General features: G+C 45.3%; 1 protein-coding gene across 1 annotated transcript in view; it reads left to right on the top strand.

Moving 5' to 3' along the window:
• The window catches only part of LOC111151897 (KIAA1549 ortholog), a 130160-nt gene that overhangs the window by 66660 nt on the left and 39091 nt on the right, over positions 1 to 24409 (top strand). Inside the window, exons 11-14 of the mRNA XM_022510114.1 lie at positions 5987 to 6164; positions 9582 to 9766; positions 17924 to 18120; positions 19814 to 19929. Coding sequence (XP_022365822.1) covers positions 5987 to 6164; positions 9582 to 9766; positions 17924 to 18120; positions 19814 to 19929 — 676 coding nt within the window. The remainder of the gene's footprint in view (positions 1 to 5986; positions 6165 to 9581; positions 9767 to 17923; positions 18121 to 19813; positions 19930 to 24409) is intronic.

Below are 24409 nucleotides of genomic sequence, written 5' to 3' on the forward strand. Positions count from 1 at the left end.
GCAAAGTGACTGGCACAATAACATTAGTTAACACATCCATTACTATTTTTTGGATGTGGTAAGAATTTGTTTGGTTGTGGTGAGAATTTTTAAGATCTACACTCAGCACCTCTCAAGTATATAAAACAGTATTGTTAACAATGGCCCTATGCTGTGCATTAGAACCCTGGAACTTACTCATCTTACAGCTGGAAGTTCATACCCTTTGGCCACCATCACCCATTTCTCCCAACTCCTGTCCCTGGCAACTACTCTCTACTCTCTATTTTTATGAGTTTGGCTTTTTTAGATTCCACAAATAAGCAAGAGCATACGGTGTTTGTCTTTCTTTGTCTGCCTTATTTCGGTTTGCATAATGCCCTCCAGGTCCATGTGGTTGCAAATGGCAGGATCTCCTTCTTTCTTATGACCAAATGATATTGCATGTGTGTGTATGTGTGCACACACATGTGTGTGCGTATCACATCACATCTTCTTTATCCGTTTGTCCATGGATGGACACTTAGGTCACTTCCATGTCTTGGTTGTTGTAAATAATGCACAGTGAGCAGGGGCGGGGCTGGGGGAATATAGATATCTTTTCAAGATACTGGATTTTACTTCCTTTCAGTATATACCCAGAAGTGGGATTCCTGGATCACATGGTAGTTCATTTAAAATTTTTTTGAGGAACGTTCACTGTTTTCCACAATGCTGGCACCAGTTTATATTCCCACCAACCATGCACAAGGGTCCCCTTTCCCCATCTTCTTACCAGCACCCATCTCTTGTCTTCTGATGATAGCCATTCTATCAGGTGTGACGTGATACCTCATTGTGGCTTTAATTTACTTTTCTCTGATGATGAGTGATGTTGACCTTTTCATATACCTGTTGGCTGTTTGTGTGTATTTTTTGGAAAAACGTCTGTTCAGATCTCGTGCCCATTTTTAAATCAGAGAGTTTGCGTGTGTTTTTATTTGTTTGCTATCGAGTTGTATGAGTTCCTTATATATTTTGGATATTAATCTCTTATCAGATACATGATTTGTTGCATATTTTCTCCCTTTCCATACATTGTCTTTTCATTTTGTTGAGTCTTTCTTTTGCTGTGCAGAAGCTTTTTTTTTTTTTTTTTTTTTAGTTTTTTTTTTTTTATTTGACAGACAGAAATCACAAGTAGCGAGAGAGGAGGAAGCAGGCTCCCCACCGAGCAGAAAGCCCGATGCGGGGCTCGATCCCGGCACCCTGGGATCATGACCTGAGCCGAAGGCAGAGGCTTTAACCCACTGAGCCACCCAGGCGCCCCATGCTATGCAGAAGCTTTTAAGTTTGATACAGTCTGCTTGTTTATTTTTGCTTTTTTTTTGCTTATGCTTTGAGTGTTATATCTAGAAAGTCATTGCCAAGACCAACGTCAAGGAGCCTTTCCCTTATGTTTTCTTTTAGGAGTTTTATGGTTTCAGGTCTTACATTTAAAACTTTCCATTGGAGTTATTTTTTTTTTTTTAAAGATTTTTATTTATTTATTTGACAAACAGAGATCACAAGTAGGCAGAGAGGCAGGCAGAGAGAGAGAGGAGGAAGCAGGCTCCCCGCTGAGCAGAGCCCAATGCAGGCCTCCACCCAGGACCCTGGGATCATGACCTGAGCGGAAGGCAGATGCTCAACCGACTGAGCCACCCAGGTGCCCCTGGAGTTATTTTTTGTGAGTGATATAAGATAGGGACCCAGTTTAATTTTTTTGGTTGTGCATATACAGTTTTCCTAGCACCATTTATTGAAGAGACTATCTTTCTCCCATTGTGTATTCTTGGCTCCTTTGTTACCAGGGTCTTATGTGATTCCATATGAATATTAGGATTATTTTTTCTATTTCTAAAATGCCATTAGAATTTAGATGGCTACAGAGGGCTATAGGTGGCATCTGTAGATGGCTTTGGGTAGTATGTACATTTTTTAAAAAAGATTTTATTTATTTGAGAGAGAGAGAGAGAAAGTGCACAAGCAGGCAGAGGGGCAGAGGGAAAGGGAGAAATAGACTTGCTGCTGAGCAGGGAGGCCAACGTGGGGCTTGATCCCAGGACCCTGGGATCATGACCTGAGCCAAAGGCAGATGCTTAACCGACTGAGCCACCCAGATGCCCCAAGATAATATGGACATTTTAACAAATTCTTCCAGTCCATGAACACAAAGTATCTTTCCATTTATTTGTGTCTTCAATTTCTTTCATCCATGTCTTATAGTTTTTAGTGTACAGATCTTCTAATTCCTTTGTTAAATTTATTCCTAGGTATTATTTTTGATGCTGTTGTGAATGGTACTATTTTATTTCTTTTTCAAAATCTTCATTATTATTATAGAGAAAATATAGGGGCACCTGGGTGGCTCAGTTGGTTGGGTATTGGACTCTTGAGGTTTTGATCTCAAGGTCATGTGTTCAAGTCCCGCATTGGGCTCCACAGTTGGCATGGAATCTACTTATAAAGCACACACACACACACACAGGGGCGCCTCTGTGGCTCAGTGGATTAAGCCTCTGCCTCCAGCTCGGATCATGATCTCAGGGTCCTGGGATCGAGTCCCCCATCAGGCTCTCTGCTCAGTGGGGAGCCTGCTTCCCCGCTCTCTCTGCCTACTTGTGATCTCTCTCTCTTTCTCTGTCAAATAAATAAATAAAAATCTTTAAACACACACACACACACACACACACACCCCACAAACACAACAGATTTTTTAATATATTAATTTTGTATCCTGTAACTTTACTGAAGGTGGATTGTTTTGGGTTTTCTATGTATAATATCATGTCATCTTGCAAATAGTGACAGATTTTGCATCTTCCTTTCTGCTTTGGATGCCTTTTGTTTTTTTTTTTCTTGTCTGATTGCACTGGCTAGGATAGTCCTGTATTGAATAGGAGTGCTGAGAGTGGGCACTCTTGTCTTATTTCTGATTTTATTTATTTATCCCCCCCCAATTTTATTTATTTATTTGACAGAGAGAGGGAGAGACACAGTGAGAGAGACAGCACACAAGCAGGTGGAGTGGGAGAGGGAGAAGCAGGGAGCCTGACGTGGGGCTCGATCTCAGGACCCAGGAATCATGACCTGAGCTGAAGGCAGATGCATAATGACTGAGCCACCCAGGCACCCCTTGTTTCTGATTATATAGGAAAAACTTTCAGTTTTAGCTCTGGGTTTGTTATATATGGCCTTTCCTATGTGGAGATATGTTCCTTCCACACTCAGTTTGTTGCTGGTTTATATCTTGAGTGGAAATTGAATTTTGCCAAATACTTTTCCTACATCTGTTTAGATGATCGTATGATTTTTATCTTTCATTTATCAATGTGATATATCAAACTTACTGATTGACTTGTTGAACCATCCTTGCATTTCAAGGATGAATCCCACTTGATCATAGTGCATGATTTTTTTTTTTTTTAAGATTTTACTTATTTATTTTAGAGAGAGAGAGTGTGCAAGAGAGAACATGAGTGCAAGTGATGGAAGGAGCAGAGGGAGAGGGAGAGAAAAAGAATCCTGAGCAGACTCTGTGCTGAGCCTGGAGCCTGATGTGGGGCTTGATCTTACAACCTTGAGTTCATGACCTGAGCCAAAACCAAGGTTCAGGTGCTTAACCAACTGAGCCACCCAGGAGCCCCATGTTGCATGATCTTTTGAATGTACTCTTGCATTTGGTTTGCTCGTATTTTGTTGAGAATTTTTGTATCCAGTTCATAAGAGATATTGCCCTGTAGGGTGTTTTTGTTTGTTTGTTTGTTTGTTTTTGTTTTTGTAGTATCCTTAGTAGACTTTGGTATCATGGTAATATTGGTCTCATAAAATGAGTTTGGGAATGTTCCCTTCTCTTTATTGTTTTGGAAACTTTTGAGAAGGATTAGTATTAATTCTTTGAATGTTTTATAGAATTCGTCAGTGAAACCATCTGGTCCTGGGTTTTTTTTGGGGAAGTTTTTGATTACTTATTCATCCTTCTTAATTCTTTTTTTTTTTAATTTTATTTATTTATTTGACAGACAGAGATTACAAGTAGGCAGAGAGGCAGTCAGAGAGAGGAGGAAGCAGGCTCCCTGCTGAGCAGAGAACCTGATGTGGGGCTCGATCCCAAGACCCTGGGATCATGACCTGAGCCGAAGGCAGAGGCTTTAACCCACTGAGCTATCCAGGCGCCCCCAGCCTTCTTAATTCTTATTGGTCTGTTCACATTTTCTGTTTCTTCCTGATTCAGTCTCAGTAGGTTGTGTGTTTCCAGGAATTTATCCATTGCTCCTGGGTTATCCAGTTTGTTGGTGTGTAATTATTTAAAGTATTCTTTTATGATCCTTTGTGTTTCTGTTACCTGTTGTAGTGTCTCCTCTTTCATTTATAACTTTGAGTCCTCTTTTTTCTTTGTTGGTCTAGCTGAAGATTTATCAATTTTGCTTCTTTTCAAAGAGCCAATGCTTAGTTTTGGTAATTTTTCCTGTTCTCGATTTTATTAATTTGTGCTCTGATCTTTATTATTTTCTCCCTTCTGCTAACCTTGGATTTAGGTTTTTCCTCTTTTTCTTAGGTCCTTGAGGTGTAAAGTTAGGTTGTTTTTTTTTTTTTTTTTTAAGATTTATTTATTTCAGAGAGAGAGAGAGAGAGAGAGAGCGTGTACTATGAGCAGACTAAGACTAGAGGAGGGAGGGTCAGAGGGTGAGAGAGAATCTCAAGAAGGCTCACGACTGAGTATGGAGCTTGATGTGGGGCTCGATCCCACAACCCTGAGATCGTGACCTGAACTGAAATCAAGAGTCTCCCAGATGCCCAAGTTTTTTACTTGAAATCTCGTTTTTCTTAATGTATGCATTTATAGCTATAAACTTCCCTCTTATAACTGCTTTTGGTATATCCCATAAATTTTGGTATGTTGTATTTCTGTTTTCATTTGTCTCGATATTTTTTAAAATTTCTTTTTCAATTTGTTCTTTGGTCTAATGGTATTTTCAGGAGTGTGCTGTTTAATTTCCATGTGTTTGTGAAATATACAGCTTTCTCCTATTATTGATTTTATTTTCAGACTGTTGTGGTCTGAAAGATACTTGATAAATTTCTGTTGTCTTGAATTTGTTGAGACTGTTTTGTGGCCTAACATATGGTATATCCTATAAAATGTTCCATGGGTGCTTGAGGAGAATGTGTTTTTTGTTGATACTGAATGGAATGTTCCATAAATGTCTGTTAAGTTCCTTTAGTCTATAGTGTTGCTCAGATCTGCTGTTTCCTTACTGATTCTTTGTCTATGTGATTTATCCGTTGTTGAGAATGGGGTGTTGAAGAATTTATAATCCTGAGAGCAGTGGTTCTCAAGTGGTGGTGATTTTATGCCCCCTGCCGGTGCATCTGGCGTGTCTAGTGACATTTTTGGTTGTCACAGCTGGTGAGGGAGGTGTGGCTGTTGGTACTGGCATCCAGTAAGTGGAGGACATTGGTGCTGCTAAATATCCTACCATGCTTGGGACGGCCCCCGTTGACCCAAAATGGCAGTAGTACCAAGGTTGAGAAGCCGTGCCCTAAAAAAAGAGAAAATGCTGCTTCAAGGTGAGATTGGATGAAACCAGGAATAGTTTCTGAGAACGAGGGATGCATGTAGCCCTTATGATTCATGCTGGGAGGACAGCAGCATTCTCCCGTGACAGGCTGGATGTGGTCGGTCTCAATTGAAGACTGCGTGGCCTTGGCCAACTCTGTGTTCTCTGTGTCCTACTTGCCCATTTGTCTCAGGGACTATTTTGAGCAAGATGAGACACATTTGTTATTCCGTACAGAGTAACATTCATTGTCCCTCTTCCCATTGAAAGCGCATCGTGGGGATTCTGGGGTCCAGAATGGTGTCACAAGCTCATTATAAGCATTGGAATGAATCCTGAATAACACAGTCAAGACCGAGTGCCCTGAGCCAGGGCATCTGGAAATAGGAGCTTCAAAAATGCTAATAGTTTCTGTTATCTTTCAGATGGTCAACGTGTCAAGGCTCGAGGGAGAAGACAATCCTGTGCAGCTCATCTACTTTGTGGAGGATCAAGATGGAGAAAGACTCAGTGCAGTCAGGTCTTCAGATCTGATTAACAAGATAGATATCCAGAGAGCAGCCATTATCTTGGGTTACCGCATTCAAGGTGCTGTTGCCCAACGTAAGTGTGTGACACATAGACCCTAAGTGCTGTCTGTGCTGGGCTGGCATCAAAAGCCAGGTTTGGTGTTGTTTTTTTTCCCTAACAATGAAATCTGAATTTAAAGCATTCTTTTGTGCATAGAGTAATGTCTTAAACTCTTATTATTTATTATGTGACACTTGTATAAAATGTCATTTTTTATTTTTATTTTATTATTAAAGATTTTATTTATTTGACAGAGATCACAAGCAGGCAGAGAGGCAGACAGAGAGGAGGAAGCAGGCTCCCTGCTGAGCAGAGAGCCCAATGCGGGGCTCGATCCCAGGACTCTGGGATCATGACTTGAGCCAAAGGCAGAGGCTTTAACACACTGAGCCACCCAGGGGCCGCTAAAACATCATTTTTAAAAAGAATTTTTAAGTATTTGAGAGAGAGCAAGCAAGAGAGCACGAGTGGGGGGAGGGGCAGAGGGAGAGGGAGAAGCAGGCTTCCCACTGAGCAGAGAGCCAGAGAGCCCCCCCAAGAGCCCCCTGAGCCCCTCCCCCCTCCAGCCCCTGAGAGTCCCTGAGAGAGCCCCCCTCCAGAGTCTGAGGTAGGGCTTCATCCCAGGACCTTGAGATGCCTTACCAACTGAGCCATCCCAGTGCCCCGAAATGTCAGTTGTTAAAATTTACTTGCCAAGTCCTTTATTTCAGCTGCTTGTACTTGTAGCCTGCACAGCTGTTCTCCTACCCAGCATTTTGTATCCCCAGGTTAGAGTGAGTTACCTTAAGTTAACTGTAATAATTTTTCCCCTACTCCTGTACTATTTCTCTTTTTAAAAAATTTTGTCTTACGTAAAATAACTTGTTTTCTCTGTATTTATTCCGAAATCTTGTCTGTCATATTTTGAACGTTGGTGGGGACAGTCACACAGGAAGCTGGGAGGTGCCCTCTGCATTTATTGGCTTCCTGCTGAGTTTTGCAACACAAAGAAGTCCTTGATCCTTACCAGGTTCAGTGCTGTTTCTCTCCCTCCCCGTCCTCGCAGTACTTCACAATTTAGAAAGAGGTATTTTGATATTTCTGTATTATTGTTGGAAGATACTTGGCTCCTGCCCCCAGCAGCGGTTGCTCCCAGTGCCTTAGTTTTCAACTCCCAGATTCTGGGCATTTAAAATTAAGAAAACGGAGAGACACAGAAGAGTGTCTTTCTCTAAATGTTCGTTTATGAACCAGACGGCTCTTTTAACATGGACGCTTTTGCCTGTGAGCCAGAGAGCAATCCTTGTAGGAGCTCGGCGATATTTGCTCCCAAGAGTAAAGGGATAAGTAAGTGTTTAGAAGGAATGGAGCATCAGGAAATACTGAAAAGTTCTTTACAAAGAACACGTAGGCCGCAAAGGCACCTTTATAAAATGACAGCTTCATGGTGATCCTCAGTAAGGGAAGGCTATTTGTGACCTCTGTACTTGTCCCTGGAAACTAAGCAGGGCCAGGGCTTGTGGGCATGCTTTGTCTAATTCACAAATGATGATGCGGAGAGTCTAAGCAAACAGTCCATTGGTGGTTTGTGTATTTGAGATATGAGTGTATATTAGTGTGTTCTGTTTCAAAGCAGTGAGAAAAAAATAACGAAGCACGTACTTATATGTCTTCATTGAGGACGTCTCTGACTGTAGGAGAGGTGCCCCAGTCCAGCTAAGCCTCTGAAAGAAGATGAGTTACTCTAGGGTGTTACCTTTTGAAGCTCCTTCCCTCTGTTATTTGCACCTCTCTTCCCTCAGTTTCCTGCTAAAAACCACGGGATAAAGATCTGAGGGATTGGAAGCCTTAGCCGGCGTCAGGCTCAGCCCTGGGCAGCTGTAGACCCTGGTAGCTGGGCCAGCTTTGGTCCATCTGTGCCCCTCCCGGCTGTTCCCAGGTCAGAACTAAGAAGAGCATCCGGTTGTCACAGCTCCTTGGTTTGACTCTGTCCCTCCCGTATTGTCTGTTTTCATGCAAAATGAGCTATGTGTATAGACGCTCTTCAGGCCAAATTTAAAAATAAGATTAATACTTTGTCCCTTTTTCCATTTCCCATGTGGTCTCTGCTGTGTAATTTGTGCCTCCTCCATGGCGCTCAAGCTGTGGACTGCTTGCTCGGTTCCCTGGTCTCTCAGAGGCTGGAGCCCACACGTACACCAGCGCCGAGAATCTTTTCTGTTGTTACATCTTTGAGCAGAAACATTTTGATCCCATGGCAGGTGCTAACTATCATGGAATATGAAAAGAGCATAAAACTTAGCGCCTACCCCTGGAGACTGAACTGTATTTGAAAAGACAAGACTCAGAGTCACGACCGTATTAATGAGTAAAGTGTGCTGTATCGAGAGGACAACATTTATGTAATAAAATGCACTTTAAAATAGTAAGATACCAGGGTGTCTGGGTGGCTCAGTTGGTTAAGCATCTGCCTTCAGTTCAGGTCAGGATCTCCAGGTCCTGGAACTGAGCCCAGCATCCGGCTTCCTGCTCAGCAGGAGTCTGCTTCTCTCTTTGCCTCTGCCCCTCCCCACTGCTTGGTCTCTTTCTTTCTCAAATAAATAAAATCTTTGGAAAAAGAAAATAGTAAGGTGCCATTTATAAGGCAAAGGCCCCCAGGACAAAACAACTTAGGCAAGGAGGAAACTCGCCTTCTCCCGGAGCAGTTTTTATGAAGTGATGATAACGGGTGAGAAGGTTGGGCGGAGGGGAGAGGGACATTTTGGTAATTGGAACCTGAGCTTTAAGAGGAGCTGAGTCCTTTGAGAGGATGAGCGCAGAATGAAGAAGACGAGGGCCCAGGACCAGGAGGGGAGGTTAGGGAAAGGACCTGGTAAAGGAGAGGAAGGCAGAGCACTTGGAGCATGTTCCTCCAAGGCCATGGAAGCTGGGAGGCTGTGGCAGTGGTCAGGGTTGGGGCTGGGGGGGAGGTGTTCAGGAGGTGGGGAGGGGCAGACTCTGAGTAAGTAAGTTGGAGGTCATATAATGTTTAAACTAACACCTGGTACCTTAAATCTTGTTTCAGGAATTTAGAGAGATACACAGGTGAAGAAATTAAGGCAGCGTTCGTAGACTGTTTATGGGGATTTCTGACTTTTAGTATGGAAATGTTCCTGTAGTGAGATTAGGGCAGAGCCAGTGGGGTACCCGGGAGTCAGGAGACCTGGACTTAACCTAGCTCTGCCGTCGGATGAGCCATGCTCCTTTAGACCTGTCCGTATGTCACCATGGTCCCTTGGGCATTGAGGTTGTAGTCTTCTAGGCATTGTTTTTGGCCATCAGGAGATCACAGAGTCTAACCATTTGCCTCGACCTGAAATGACAAAGAGCTTCCAGGTTTCTCGTAGAAGAAGCCACATTCCCTGCACAGACGGGCCGTCAGGGAAGTGAGTGAGGAGCAATTAGTGAACAGCCTGTCTTCCCTCCCTGCAGCCTTGGACAGAGTGAAGAGGCCGTCCCCCGAGTCCCAGAGCAGCAACCTCTGGGTCATTGTCGGTGTGGTCATTCCAGTGCTGGTGGTCATGGTGATTGTCGTCATCCTGTACTGGAAACTCTGCCGCACGGACAAGCTGGACTTCCAGCCTGACACGGTGGCCAGCATCCAGCAGCGCCAGAAGGTGAGAGGGTGAGCCCCAGCCTGCACGCAGGCGGTCTTACGGGCTGGGGTATGCCGAGCTCAGGCTCTCGATGCTCAGTGGTGGGACAGAAAGCTGATAGGGACACTTTTTTGGCTTTAGTGGTGGTACCTCTTTGCCTCACATTCGCTTATTGGAACCACAATTCTTCTGTAGTCTTAATTATAGGCGGAGAAGATGAAGCCGTATCAAGGCTTAGCCATGTCACGAGTGCCGAGTTCTCCTGTAATTTTATTTATGAAATGATTAATTCAAAGATCACATCCATTTTTGTATGAATTCTGATCTATATTCACCCTGGATATTTTCAAAGAACAGGAGCCAAAGGAGGTTTTCTCAGATCTGTGTGTCTCTCTCTTTCGTACACGGTTCCACTGGACAGCTCCTTTAGTTTCCGTCTACCATATCGGAAAGCTACGGTGCGCCTTTATCAAGACCAACTAATCATTAGAAAAATTATACTATACTCCTTAAATATTTTAATTTAAATATATGAGTGGGTCTGTATTCACCAGTCTTTTGATGTACCCCGAGTCTTTTTTCTTTTTTTTCTTAAGATTTTATTTATTTATTTGACACAGAGAGAGAGACAGCGAGAGAGGGAATATAGGCAGGGGTAGTGGGAGAAGGAGAAGCAGACTCCCCACTATGCAGGGAGCCCAATGCAGGTGGGAACCAGGATCCCAGAACCCTTGGATCATGACCTGAGCTGAAGGCAGACACTTAATGACTAAGCCACCCAGGCGCCCCTGAGTCCTTTTTTTTTTTTTTTTTTAATTTTATTTTTTGGACTGTTGGTTTACTCAGAGGATTTTGTTTGGTTTTTCTTGTAAGAAACAACACACCTAGGGGTACCTGGGTGTCTCCGTCCTTTAAGTGTCCGACTTGATTTAGGCTCAGGTCATGATCTCAGGGTCGTGAGACTGAGTCCCACATCAGGGTTACCAACATCGGGCTCTGTCCCACACCCGAGATACCAACGGAGCCTGCTTGTGATTCTCTCTCTCCCTCTCAAAACCAAAAATTAAAATTAAAAAAATTTAAAAACAACACCAAAATGCACCAGCTGCAGTTTCCAGTGTGGGTTTCTTTGGAGAAGAGCGAGCAACCTGAGTGTAAAATTCCCTGGGTTTTTTTTTTCCCCCAATCCCACCTCAACTCTGTAATCTTCTAGAGCTCATTCACTTACACCTAATTTGACAGCAGGGTGTTTTTAAACATCTTTTTCATGTCGTACCAAAGCATCCCATTTAGTTTTCATAATGCTAGCAGTTCTCACTTGTGTGTTTCCATGATTTCTGCAATCTTGAACTGTCACATATCAGCTTCAGAGCAAAGACATTAAGTTATGGTAAGCATCGAGTTTTGGTTGATCTGGTGTGAGCGGAAGAAACCTGACAAACTTTGATGGAGAATGCAGTAGCCGTTCACCTCTAGTATATCAGGGGACGGGCCGTTACCAAGGGGATGGAAAGTGGTAATCATCCATTGTGTGTGAATGTGCCCCCTCCGTGGGTCTCACACATTTAGAGGAACATACTTGACTCTGGAACTTTGATAAGAAAAAGCAAGGAAGAGAGAGAAGAACAAGAGATAAAAGGTTGTCTGTTAACTTTTTCGATTTATTCTGTCTGGGTCTAAAAAATTCTGCCCTTTACAAAGGTACACCTGCTGAGTAAAAAAAAGTAAGCATTCTGAATTTATTGTACTTTGTAAAAGTAAATGAAGAGTATTCCTTTTCTTAGGAATTAGGTAAAAATGCAAAATCGTGACTAAATTGGAAGTGGGTGGTTATCAAGTGTATTGGAAGCATTTTGTACATTAACATTATATTTATTACCTATCTCCATCTATTATTTACAGAGTGTGCTAGATTGTTTTGTTCTTAGACAAGATAGTGCTGTGGAAAACCCTGGGAAAAGTGCTGGAGGTACTAAATCATTCATAGTGTGAATTTCATTTTAATAAGATCAACAGTGAGTTTGGAAATGTTTTTGTTCTGGTGAAAGAGTGTGGTTGCAGAGAGCGATGCCCAATGTAGATGGTTATGTATTCAGGTCTTTCATGTTCCAGGTTCCCTAATGTAAACACTCCCTGGGAAAGCCCATCTATCATCTGTTACTTCATGCAAATGTCAAAGGACAGCGTCCCTTGAGTTCAAAACAGGATGCTCCCCAAGTTTTCTCCTTCTCTCACTTTTACTGCCAAAATATCTTCATGCACCAGATGTTGCTGTAAATCAGATGGACAGAGGGGTGCCTGGGTGGCTCAGTCGTTAAGTGTCTGCCTTCGATTCAGGTCATGATCCCAGAATCCTGGGATCAAGCCCCACGTCGGGTTCCCTGCTCGGCGGGAAGCCTGCTTCTCTCTCTCCCACTCACCCTGCTTGTGTTCCCTCTCTTGCTGTCTCTCTCTCTCTCTCTCAAATAAATAAAATCCTTAAAAAAAAATCAGGTGGACAGAGTTTCAAATAGAACTCCAGCCCTGGGGTTGCTCTTGCTTTGCGTGTGTTGGAGGATCTGTGCATGTGTCTTTACAACATATTTGTCAGAAGGTTTTCTGTGTGGCAGAGTCCCTGGGGAGTCCGCGTCTTCTGACCTGGGTGGGGGGTCTGACCTCCATGACATTTCAGAAGGGTGGTCCTTGCTTCGCTGGCACAGGAAACTACCGTATAGATTCTGTCGTGTGTTTATAATGGGAAAAGGATGATCTCCGTTTAGTTGAGAATCAGATCTCTCCTTCACTAGTGTTTCTTCTAAGATTTACCCGGCAGTAGTGAAGGGTCTCGATCTAGCCCATCCCTTGGGATGATTTGAAAAGGTGCTAGTTTCCCCTGGGACTTCAAGACTTCTTTTTCCTTCTGGTCCGGCTCTCTGTTGTCTCCGTGTTCTGCTCACCCTGCCCCCTTGCTACTGCCTCGCTGCTCCTCTCCCAGGTCCTTGAGCTCAGTAATCCCAGAGCTACCAACATCGCAGACAATACACGTGCTCACCAAAAAACCCACACCCCCTGCCCCCTGTAATGAGCAGGAAGCCTCTTCGGATTGGCTGGGAGTGGATTAGTTTGATCACATGATAAGAGGGAGAGGCCATTCTGTCACATTTTGAGACAGGGTCCTTTTTTATTTCCAATCGTTAAAAAAACAAATCTAACCCTTATCTTTCATCTGGAGTCTCTTTAAAGTCATCCCCGTTTACTGGTCTCAGGAAAACGGCAGCCGGACCCACCTCGCCCTGTTGAGGTTCTATTTGAAGAGATGAATGGCATTGGCTAGATGCCGCTGGTCCTGTAACCCTTGTTCCTTCCCATGGGGACAGTCCGATCTCTGTGGTTGTTGTGGGACCGTGGTTCCCGATCGGTGGGCACTGCGGGCAGCCACACGGAGCTGCCTTAGTCACTGCGTATCTGTTCACCAAACACCGAGCATTTGCTCTGAGCCAAGCGGGGCCAGGCTGCTCGCAAGCCCAGGTAGCATGCAGTCCTTGGTTCGAGGGCTTCCGGAAGAAGAAGGACACACAGCAGTGGAAGTCTGTCTAGACTATCTTGGAAGCAGGGAGGAGGGGCAGACCCCCCCCCCCCTGCCGACGTTGGGTGGGGGGCTGCCTCTGCCTTCTGGAAAGAGGTAGGGCTGGGGCTGGAGCTCTGAAGTGGAGATGAAGCCAGGTGAAAACCGGCCCAGGTTGGGGGGATGGCCCACATGTCGGACATGATGGAGCAAACATCTGGAAGGGCACAGCCAAAGGTGACAGGAGGCAAGAGCCAGGCTGGGAGGAGCTATCGGACACATCAGCAGTGGGCAGTGGTGCTGTAGGTAGTGGGGAGCCACGGAAGGATTTTCAGCAGGGAGAGCAGCTTGAACACATTTATGTCCGAATGACCGCTTCGGGAGGCCGTGTGGACAGCTGACTGAAGAGAGGCTCCACAGGCGTTTCTCCCCATCTCAGCCAAATTCATGTCATCCCCCGTGGCCGGGTTGCCCTTTGAGTGTCTGCAGGGACCCCGTGGCACCTAATAGGTGGAGGGTTCAGTTCACCAGCGGTCCCTTGGCTGCGATCTGCTATAGGGGCGGCAGAGTCTTAGGGTTCTGCAGGGTGACCGAGGCCCGACGGCGCAGCAGACACAGGCATAACGACACCGTGCCCCCGCCTTCCGCGTGGAAGCAGCGCGGCGACCGTGGAGACGTCCACGGATCTCATCCGTCCAGTAAGAAGTGGGAAGACAATGCTGCTATCTTTGAGATGGCAGAGGTTTCCTCGGGCGCCTCTGGGGTCTGCTCTGTGACTTCTGTTGTCGTCTTAACTGCTCCTTCCCAGGGCCTCCGGCTCCCCGGAGGGCTGGAGACTCGCTCCGTCTTGTTCTGCCCGGCTGTAGTATGTTCACAGCTCACGTGCTTTAAAATTCATCAGGCATCTCTCCTGTTCTTCGGCGGACCTGCTTTACCGCCCGCTCTGACTTGGTGGTGTCGTTATTCCAGTGGGGCACGGACAGTCGGGCTATCCCCTCTGTGACATATTATTTTTTTATATATATATATTTTTTAATGGATTATTTATTTATTTATTTATTTGATAGAGATCACACATAGGCAGAGAGGCAGGCAGAGAGAGATGGGGAAGCAGGCTCCCTGCTGAGCAGAGAGCCCGATGTGGGGCTCGATCCCAGGACCCTGGGGTCACGACCTGAGCCGAAGGCAGAGGCTTTAACCCACTAAGCCACCCGGGGGCCACCCTCCCTCTGTGACATATGAAAGAGAGAAGGAACAAAAGAGCCATCTTTCCTCAGAAATAAGGGGTCCTAATGGAAATATCGAAGGCACTAATTAATTGTGGCTCTTCTTTTATAAAATACTGATTGAGGCTTATTCCGCATGTGGACGCTGGGGACACAATACAGCCAGACTTAATACTAGATTTTTTTTTTTTTTTTTAAAGAAATGGAAAAGCTAGAAAAAGCATTCTGGAAAGTAAGGATGAAACAAAAGGAGCTAATTCCATGAGAGGGCAAGATTTTCTCTAATTTCTTCCTTCTGGGTGTTCTAAGATAGCTTTTGTTTCGTGCAGAAGCACAGAGTAGTCGCCAGATTTCTATTGTCGTACAAGGTGGAGACTCACCCTGCTGGTGAGAATTGCAAGGATCTAATGGAGATATTTGATGATGTTAGTGGGAATCAACAATAAACCCACAGGGCTTCGATGGCCATGTCTTTTATTGATGACGTATACCCTTTTTCATGGCTCTCCACAAGAGCCAGCAAGTTTGAAGCTTCAGTTGACTTTTAAAAATTCATTTAGTCATCCAATATTTACAGATGGTCTACCGTGTGTCACACCCTGTTGCTGAATTATAAAATTTTGTATCTGACGTCCCAGCTTTTATCTGATAGCTGAGAATGCGTAGGTATTTATAATAACTGCCAACAGCAAAAATAATGAAGCATTTGACACATACATACACTGGTTTCTTGCACGAACCCTGGCACGTTTGTCAGGGTAGACCAGTTGTATTAACTCCTGGGCTTCGGGTACGCTGACTGCACACAGAGGTAGAGCTGTTTTATTTTTCCCTCTTTCGCTTGGAGACCTCTGCTTGGAGGAGGCGATCTGCAGCTCCTCCTTCAATTTTGGTAAAGCAGACCATCTGCCTTGCAGCACTGATTGTCTCTTGGTCATTGGAGGCATTTAGTTTCTTGATGGGAAATAGACTAAAAAAGATTATACCACATTTTATTAAATGGCATTGATGGTGTTGGCTCGGTGATCATTGATTATGCTTGTGATTCTTTCATTCAGGGGCCGCTGGCTTAGGGAACTGCCACGAGGTGCCGCTGGGTAAAGGCTCCTGTGTGGGTGAGGGGGCGCCTCTCCTGTAAAGCAGGAGAAGGACCCTTAGAACGGGGGGGCAGGAGCGGGGAACACAATGCCCAGACTACAGGCACGCCTTTGGGAAAATCACTGGTGATGGTAAAGAGAGTACACAGAGCTTGTCCATCTGGACGTTGACGGTATCAAAGTGGCTGCATGCCCCTAGGAAGACGAACACCCCCAGGGATTCAGGGAGCCCAGCTGAAGGTCACAGTCTGTGGAGGAGGAGATCGAATTATCCTGAGTGTTTGGAGGGGAGGGGGAACCAGAGGGCGGCAGGTTTGGGTTCATATTCATGGAAGAGTGTTCTGAGCCAAGGACTGTGGTGGAGTTGCTTGGCCTTGTCACATGGTAATCATTAATTTAGAAAATACAGCCACACCGGGTCTTTACCTTTTGTTTCCAAGCCACATCTTTGTAAACCACACTTCTAGTAAGTTTTGTCCCCCTCTGCTGGCAGAAGTCTTCATTGCAAACTCCTTCCCTTCTCTTGTGGTGCTTTTAAAAGACCTTCGAGATCACCAACAGAAGCCCCAGGTGCTGTCACTCATTTGGCATAAAATTAACACAGATATGGCAAAACCTTTTGCTTCTACATAACACATTGTCTAAAATAACTCCTTAGGTTGGTTTGGCCTTTGTCTTTGACGGATGGACTGTCTCTAGGGGTGGAATGCCACTTGGCTAAGGGCTTCGGTTGTGCTGTAGCCTTCTTTCCAAGGAGGCCGTTGGGACAATTCCTGAGATGCAGTTGAGTTTCCTCTACCTGCAAGCTCAAGTGAATGATGAACAACCCCTCCCCCCTACACTTTTAGTGTCGCACAAAGTGAGCCTCATCATTGTTGCCCGCAGTTCTCTGTACTTTTAAGCACCTTTCCTGTGATTGTGCAGGAAGCTGGAAGCCGAGATCTGGGCTCCGTGGTGACAGGGTTCTGGGTTGTGGGTTTGGTGTAACTCTGGTGTATCTCAGGTAGGACTTCTGTGACCCCCAGTGTGAGAGGTGGGGCTTTTTTGAAGACCCCTCTCTCCTTCCTCCTTGTGCCCCCAGGACTTCTGTTGGCCACTTGTTTCTAGAAATTCTCTATCCTCTTGCCTTCTGTTACATCGAACTTTACAAATTCTTTTCTTTGAGGTTATCTATTTTTTCCTTGCCTCCTTTTCCTCCTTTGAGCCCCAAACTATTAGATGTTCCCCAACATTTTATCCACAGACTCTGTTTTCATCTTGAAAAATCTGAGGGAAAAAAAAAAAAAAGTCCCAGGTCCCCTACCTGTCCTCTTCTATACAGATTCTCTCAAAGTCCTGTCTCCAGCCTGAAATTTCCCCTAAGCTATTGTCCTCTGTGTCCAGCTACATGGGGCTACTCCTTTGGAGCTTTTTCTGCCATCTCCAACTAAGCGTGTCTAAAGTGAAACCCGTCTTTTTATCTCCTCAGGTTACCATCCTTTCATGATGAATGTCCCTTCCCCTGCTCAGGACGCCTGCCTAGAAGTCATTCAAGTCATCACTGGCTGCTTTCCCTCCTTTGCCTCTTGTGTCTATTTTTGGCTTCCAGATCCTTCAGTCCGGTCTCTAGATCTATTCATTCCTTCCCATTTCCATTGCTAGGGTTTGGGGCTCAGGCTTTTGTCATTTCTTGCATGGGTACCATTGGCCCTCCGACAGCCCTTTGTGTCCTGTCCGCTTGGATTTTAGAAATCTGCCTCTTCAGAAATATTTCGTGGTTTTCTGCTCTAGAAACTGGCATTTGGTATTGGCTCCCTTCTCCCCCTCCCCACATTCTGACCCTTCTAGGACAGCTGACGGAATGTCTTCCCAGCCCGGAAGTGTTCTCTGGTCATGAACTAGAACATTCTCTGTGTAGCTGCCCCTTTTCATTTCCAAGTTCTACCTGTCCTATGAATCCTGGCTCAAGTCTCCATTTCTCTATAAAGAATATCTCGCTCATGCCACTCCCTCTGGAACCGCATAGTGTGTGATCGCACTACTGTGACAGTGGGTCAGGTATCGTCTTGTGATACGATTTGCATTATGGTCTAGCTCTTTGATCCTGTACTCTTCTTTAATCTTTCGCCAGGGTCTGTCTTTTCTGCAAACCCTACGTGTGAACAGCACTGTGCACACAGTTAATGATTTAGCGATGCTCGTTGAATTAGAATGATGGGCTGGCAGGCATGATCTCGGGTCCGAAGTCAGCACTCAGCAGTCTTGCCAGCTCTCACAGTCCTCAGATTTCAGATTGACTGTCTTCGCTTGTGTGTGTGTGTGTGTGTTTTAGTTGCAGATCCCTAGTGTGAAGGGCTTTGACTTTGCTAAGCAGCATCTGGGTCAGCACAATAAAGATGACATCCTGATGATTCATGAGCCAGCACCACTGCCCGGACCTGTGAAGGACCACACCACGCCCTCTGAGAACGGAGATGTGCCGAGCCCCAAGGCCAAGATCCCCTCCAAGAACGTCCGTCACAGAGGAAGGTTCTTATCGGGCTTTCCGTCTTGTTCCCTGTTGCAGAGCATATTTCCCTCCTCAGTTTTGTCAGTTTCCAGTGTCCCAAGAGCTGATGGTGAGTTTTCCCTGGGTCCGCAGCCCAGGAGACTGGCAGCAGCTTGTCCGAAGTCCACGAACCGGAGGGTTCTTGATCCACGCCGGGGGACCACTGGAGGTGGCCAGATGCTTTGTGGTGTCCCCCCCCCACCACCACCTTGATACTTGATTAGCTCTTGCCTAGCCTGGTGGGTATATTCTGGGGTGATCATTCTGGGCCCTCTGGAGATGGTATCAGAAGAAATGTCTAAAAAGTGCACAACACATCATACGCACTCAGCCAGTGGTTGGCTTTGCCTTTGTTGCTGTGCCAGCGGCCGGCTCTGCCTTCATTGCTTTGCCTGTGGGGGACTTTCATCAGATCCTTTTTTCTTTGCTTGCTTTCCCTCTGGCCGCCTGTGTTGTCACCCTCGTTAGCATGTTTCCATGGACTTGGCACCGCCTCGTCCCTGCCCAGCTCCCCATCCCCAGTGTCTTTCCATTCCTCCTATCAAAGGGAAGCAGGCGGAGGGTTGCATGTTAACATGCCACCTGTAAGTCCCCCATCACCCTCTGATCCTAGGAGAAGGGCCGTAGCTGGGTGAAAGTTCAGAGTCAGGTGTTATGCAGCTGCCTTCAGATCTCAGCACAATCACACTAGGGTACGGAAGCCTCAAATTATCAGCCTGCCTTTGAGCTTTGAATTCCAAATCTTGATTTCCTGCGAAGAGGGAAGAAATGTGTGATCATACCAACATTTGAAACGCTGTCACAATTTCTGACTTCCCAGAAAATCTACCCCGGGGGGTTCTGGCCTAGTTTTAACAATTTTAATGGCTATTACACCACGATCTTTACAAAAGAAAATGAACTATGTAGAGAGATGTTATTTGCTTAATCATCTTGCTGGCTAAGAATAAATCAAATCATTAAAGACTGTTGAATATGTTAGTGTAATTTTGCCAGGTTTTTTTTTTTTTTTTTCTCTTCCCTTGGTCATCTCATCCTAAACATTTAGACGCAACATTTCAGTGGTCTGCATGGCTAATGTAGGACTTTAGCATCCCTCAGGGGCCCAGAGACAAGGGGTGCTAACTGGTTGAGGACTTTGATTAGCCTCGTGCAAGCTGGTTCTGTGTCACCCTTGCTCTTGATAGGCAGAATCAAAGCTCAGGGGAGATCGTTGCTTTTGTGTTGTGAGTATGGGCTTCTCCCAGAGCTTTGGGGTTCTGGGGTTGACGATAGGACTATCCTGGGTTCTTTGGGATTCTGCAGTCCCCATTGACCTGGAACCGGGCCTGAATACAGACTTTATGATACAATCTGTGCCAGACTCAGACTGCTAGTCCAGAGCCCTGGTAACTGAGGGACCGTCCTCCAGCCAGCCTTTAGTTTCCTAGCATTTGTTGGAATGCCTCCTGCTGAGCCCTAGAAGCCATGTGATACTGTCTTCAGGAGGGGACCATGTGCTATCGACTTGTTCCTTGAAGATGGTTTTTGGAAACGGTCTCGTTTCTGTCTGTTTTGCCCAGAAGCCTGACTTCCACATCTAAATTAATGGGACCTCTCCCCACCCCCCACCCTGTCCCCCCTGGCCCCTTCTTTCTTTTTTCCCTAATGTTTGCATTTGTTTTGTGACTGCAGAGTTTCTCCCTCGGATGCTGACTCTACCGTAAGCGAGGAGTCCGGCGAGAGGGACGCGGGAGACAAGACGCTGGGAGCGGTGAACGATGTCCAGCCCCACAGAGCTCCACAGAGCGGTCGGTGACTCTTCTCATTCTCTGTGTTAAACGTAGTGATTATGAGATTCCAAGAGGATCAGGTTTTATGCTACTTCAAATGCTAGAAACTAAAAAAAAAAAGTCTGTAGGGGAATATTCATCATCCATATGGTGAATTTCTCTGCATTGAGTATCACTGCCTAATGTTGAACTGGTGTCTGGATGGGGGCAGGACACCGTGCTAGAGGTTAGGGGATCGCTCAAGTGTGTTTTGAGGTTAATATCCACATTCCATTCTAGTTTAGAGTCCTAATAGTTTTCCTTCCCGAAGAACAGGAGAAATCAAATGAAAACCAGAGTCTCAAAAACTACCTCCAGCATTTAGGGACCTTCTTATGATCCAATTCTGGATTTTTCTCAGCTGTCACTGCCAGAAGGTCCTTTATTTATCATGGGTCCAAATGCATTCTGTTTGGTCCTGTTGCTAGAGCCTTCCTCCCGCAGGTAGTTCCGTGTGATCGAATGGTGTAGCGCATTTGTGTCTGTAGTCTGTGGCTTGTTAGGTCTGGAATGACCTTCATGTCCACCCCAAAGGACTGTACCGTAGACCTCATGCTCTATGGTCAGACTAGGCCCACAGGTTCTAACTAGACTTAGGGACACTTTTTGGTGTGATGGCGAGGTAGTTTGGTTTTAGTTTCACAGATTCTGTTAAATGAGTGTGTGAGTACAGCTCTTAAATTTGCTGGAGTTTAATTTATATCTCAGGACTCTTTTAGTAATGCAGAGAAGAATGGGATGCCTCAGATATCATTTTTATTTTTTATTTACTTTTTTATTTTTATTTTTTTTTTATTAAAAGATTTTATTTATTTGACACACAGAGAGAGAGAGATCACAAGCAGGCAGAGAGGCAGGCAGAGAGAGAAGGGGGAAGCAGGCTCCCCTCTGAGCAGAGAGCTCGACATGGGGATCGATGCCAGGACCCTGAGACCATGACCTGAGCCGAAGGCAGAGGCTTTAACCCACTGAGCCACCCAGGCGCCCCTCAGATATCATTTTTAATGCTAATTTTTATACTTAAACATTTGTCATCACAAATTTCTTTGTTTGAAAATGCAATACAGAATGAGCCATATTCTGTCAATGAACAGATTCTAGCTGGAAGCCGGAGGACCTGATATGTCACTGTCGTGTGTAATCTTGTGAGTCCCTCAGCCTTTGGGGCTTCTGTGTGACTAAACTAGCTCATTTTTGAAATTCCTTCCAGCTCCTTCTTGATGTTAAAGAAAACCCCCTTAGAATAAGGGAAGAGTTTTTTTTCTTTGGATTCAGTTTCACAGAATCTTAGAAGTTGTCTAGCACCATGAAGACAAGTGCTCTGTTTCAGATAGACAGGACTAAAATCTAATTTTGATCCCAGAAGGAAATATTTGAGGGGGGGAAAAAAAAAGAATCTGCTCTGGAGTTTCTCCCTTCCTGTTAATTGCTTATCTGAGAAAATCTCACTTTTTGTTCTTACATTTAACTCCCAACAGTTTTGGTGTATTCTGCGTAGGTAACAAAAATCAAAAGTCACCATCCCCGTATATTCAAAATCCAGGTAGTGAGCACGTCAGGTGTGGGACTGAGTTGCCTGTGGCAGGAGGCAAGTGCCCTCGATGTTTTCGTGAGTTCTAGAAGCTTAGCTGCTGCTCTTACGATTTGGAGAGACACCACAGTCTGCACGTTATTTTCATGTTTTAGGAAGATGATTTTCTCACTGTAAATATCAATTCACTTTTTTTCTGTAAAGCTGCCGTGAAGGCATTTTATTGCTTGCATAGAACTTAATTAAATACCCTAGAGAAAAGATTGCGAGTTTCTAATCCTAGCTTTTGAATTTTTTGTAATCATGTAAAAGTCTTTCTTCTGTGGCAAGTCAGTTGCTTGAGAACCATTCGGGTCCTCCTCCATCATGTTGCCCTGGGGCCAACGTCCCCTCTTATCACAGCAGGTGGCATGGCCACTGGGTCCCTTCCCACTCCTTGGCCAGGCTTTTGATGGATGTCACAAGTCATCTGACATTTCCAGGACCCACATGGCAATGATCGCTGAGAAAAGAGCATGGTTTTGGTTTTGGTCCATTAGAGGTCATGCTTGATTCCCTTCCCAGCTGACTGTTTGTGGAAGGCAGCTGGACCGTGATACACACATGACCGTCCATGGATGGACCTTTATGAGGTTACTGACTCAGATGTTACTGTGTCAGTTATCATGGTTTTAGACTAAGTCACAGCATTACCAGGGGTTCCCTTTAGCAGGGCTGTGGAGAGCGAGATGAGATAGGGAGGTGACGCACCTTCCTCGAGTGAAGGCAGTGGCATTCACAGTGTTACTGTGCCCCCACTGTGCTGTCCTTGTTTCATGCCACATCCTCCACACTTCTGTCAGCAGGAAGCCACCCAGTAGGTAAGGACTGTGAAACTCGTGTGTGCAAGAGTGTGATTTTGAAGTAGTTGGAACTTCATTAATAAGACTTTCACAAATTCCGAATTCTAGAATGGAATTCTTAGCTGGAGCTGAGCGGACATCCACTGTGGCACGTGTGAAAGAGTAGGCAAGGCAGGAATGCGTGGTCTACTGAGTCTCCAACTCTTGGTTTCAGCTCAGGTCGTGATCTCAGGGTCCTAGGATCGAGCCCCGAGTCGGGCTGTGTGCTTGGCAGGGGAGTCTGCCTGAGGATTCTCTCCGTCTGCCCCTCCTGCTCGCTTGCCCTCTCTCTCTCAAATAAATAAATCTTGAAAAAAAAAAAAAAGGTTTGCAACGCAAATTCATAGTTTTAGAGAGATTGCACAGCAACTGTTTTGAGTGTCTGTCACATCAGAGTTTTCCAGGTAATTGTGGAGTGCTTATTTATGAAATGAGCTGAGGTCATAAATTAGAATTCTTTGTCTCTTTGGGGTAACATTTTATAAACTTAGTTGAGGTGACTGGTCGTGTAGTCCTGTGTTCAGCAGATGTGCGCTCTGGGACTGGGGTCCGAGGCGCTGGGACAGGATGGAGTGGGAGGGAGAGATGGGATCCCTGCCTCACTGGATAGTAACTGGGGGGCCCTGGGCCTTGGTGATGATGCTCTCTGGCTGTATTCACCCACAGATAATGAAGTTCGTATTTCTGGAAGTGTCCCATTGCTTCAGCATTTTATTTATTTATTTTTTAAATTTATTATTATTTTTTAAAAGATTTTAGTTATTCATTTGACAGAGATCACAAGTAGGCAGAGAGGCCGGCAGAGAGAGAAGGGGAAGCAGGCTCCCTGCTGAGCAGAGAGCCCGATGCAGGGCTCGATCCCAAGACCCTGGGATCATGACCTGAGCCAAAGGCAGAGGTTTAACCCACTGAACCACCCAGCCGTCCCTTGGTTCAGCATTTTAGCAGCAGATACTGCCCTTCCCTCTGTCGCTCTGCTCCATCGACGGTATCCCATACTCCGATTTCTATTATTACAATTTTGTTTTGTAATATTTGAATAGAAATGGGTTTTTATCCAAAGCCTCCAAACTTAACCTTAAGGCAGATTCACACCCATGAATCTGTGTCTCCAGTTGTACTCGCTGTTGGTTATTGTTGTCCAGGTGTTTTTGTTTGTTTGTTTGTTTGTTTTTTTAAAGTATGCAGTACATGGCCAACAATAAAAATAACCCAGTTATAAAATATATATATTAGAAAGGCTGGGTTCTGAGCAGTATGGAAGCTCGATGATTTTCTGGGCTTCTCGTGTGTCTCTGGGTGCAGTGGTGAATTCTAGAGTGACGAGCCATGACCACGGCTGGGGGCTGGAACAGGGCCCAGACAGGAGCTGGTCCCAGGCCTGCAGCTCACAGGTACCCAGGCAGGCACACAGCACTGCTGGGGTGAGGGGATGCATTCTTCCTTTGTCATCTGTATGTCCCGGTCTTTTCACCCTCTTGGAGGAAAGCAGTCTCACCTTTAAGTGTCAGTAGCTTAATGGCCCCCCCCCCTTTGTGACATTTACTGCTACCTTGTAAGTTTTCTTAAAAGTTACAGTTAGCCAGGCTAGACTATGTGGAGAAGCTAATTACCTCCTTTTAGGCATCCTGCCTGTAATTTGAGCAGCGGCCACCAGATGAATGGTGGTGCCCAGCTGTGCTTGTGTTGCACAGATAGGCTCCCTCCCTGCCCAGGGCAGGGAAAGAAAGCCCCAGAATAGCCTGAATCGAGACAACTCTGCCTCCTCTCTACCAGAGGTGTCATTCATTCACAGTTGCAACAACCATTTCTAATCCTGTGGGGTAACGAATGAATGTACTTCACACGGAGAGGAAGTACAAAGACTTACATACCACTGATGTGCGCGCGTTCGTTAGTCAAATAGCTGCTAATATTTCCTACTGTTTTGTTCAAATCTGTCCTGTTTTATTTATCTTTTTAAGATTTTATTTATTTATTTGAGAGAGACAGAGATAGCGTGAGAGAGCATGAGCTGGGAGGAAAGGGACAAGAAGGCTCCCTGCTG

The sequence above is a fragment of the Enhydra lutris genome, unplaced genomic scaffold (genome assembly GCF_002288905.1).
Source record: "Enhydra lutris kenyoni isolate GAN:26980312 unplaced genomic scaffold, ASM228890v2 scaffoldscaffold27, whole genome shotgun sequence".
NCBI classification, from domain to species: domain Eukaryota; kingdom Metazoa; phylum Chordata; class Mammalia; order Carnivora; family Mustelidae; genus Enhydra; species Enhydra lutris.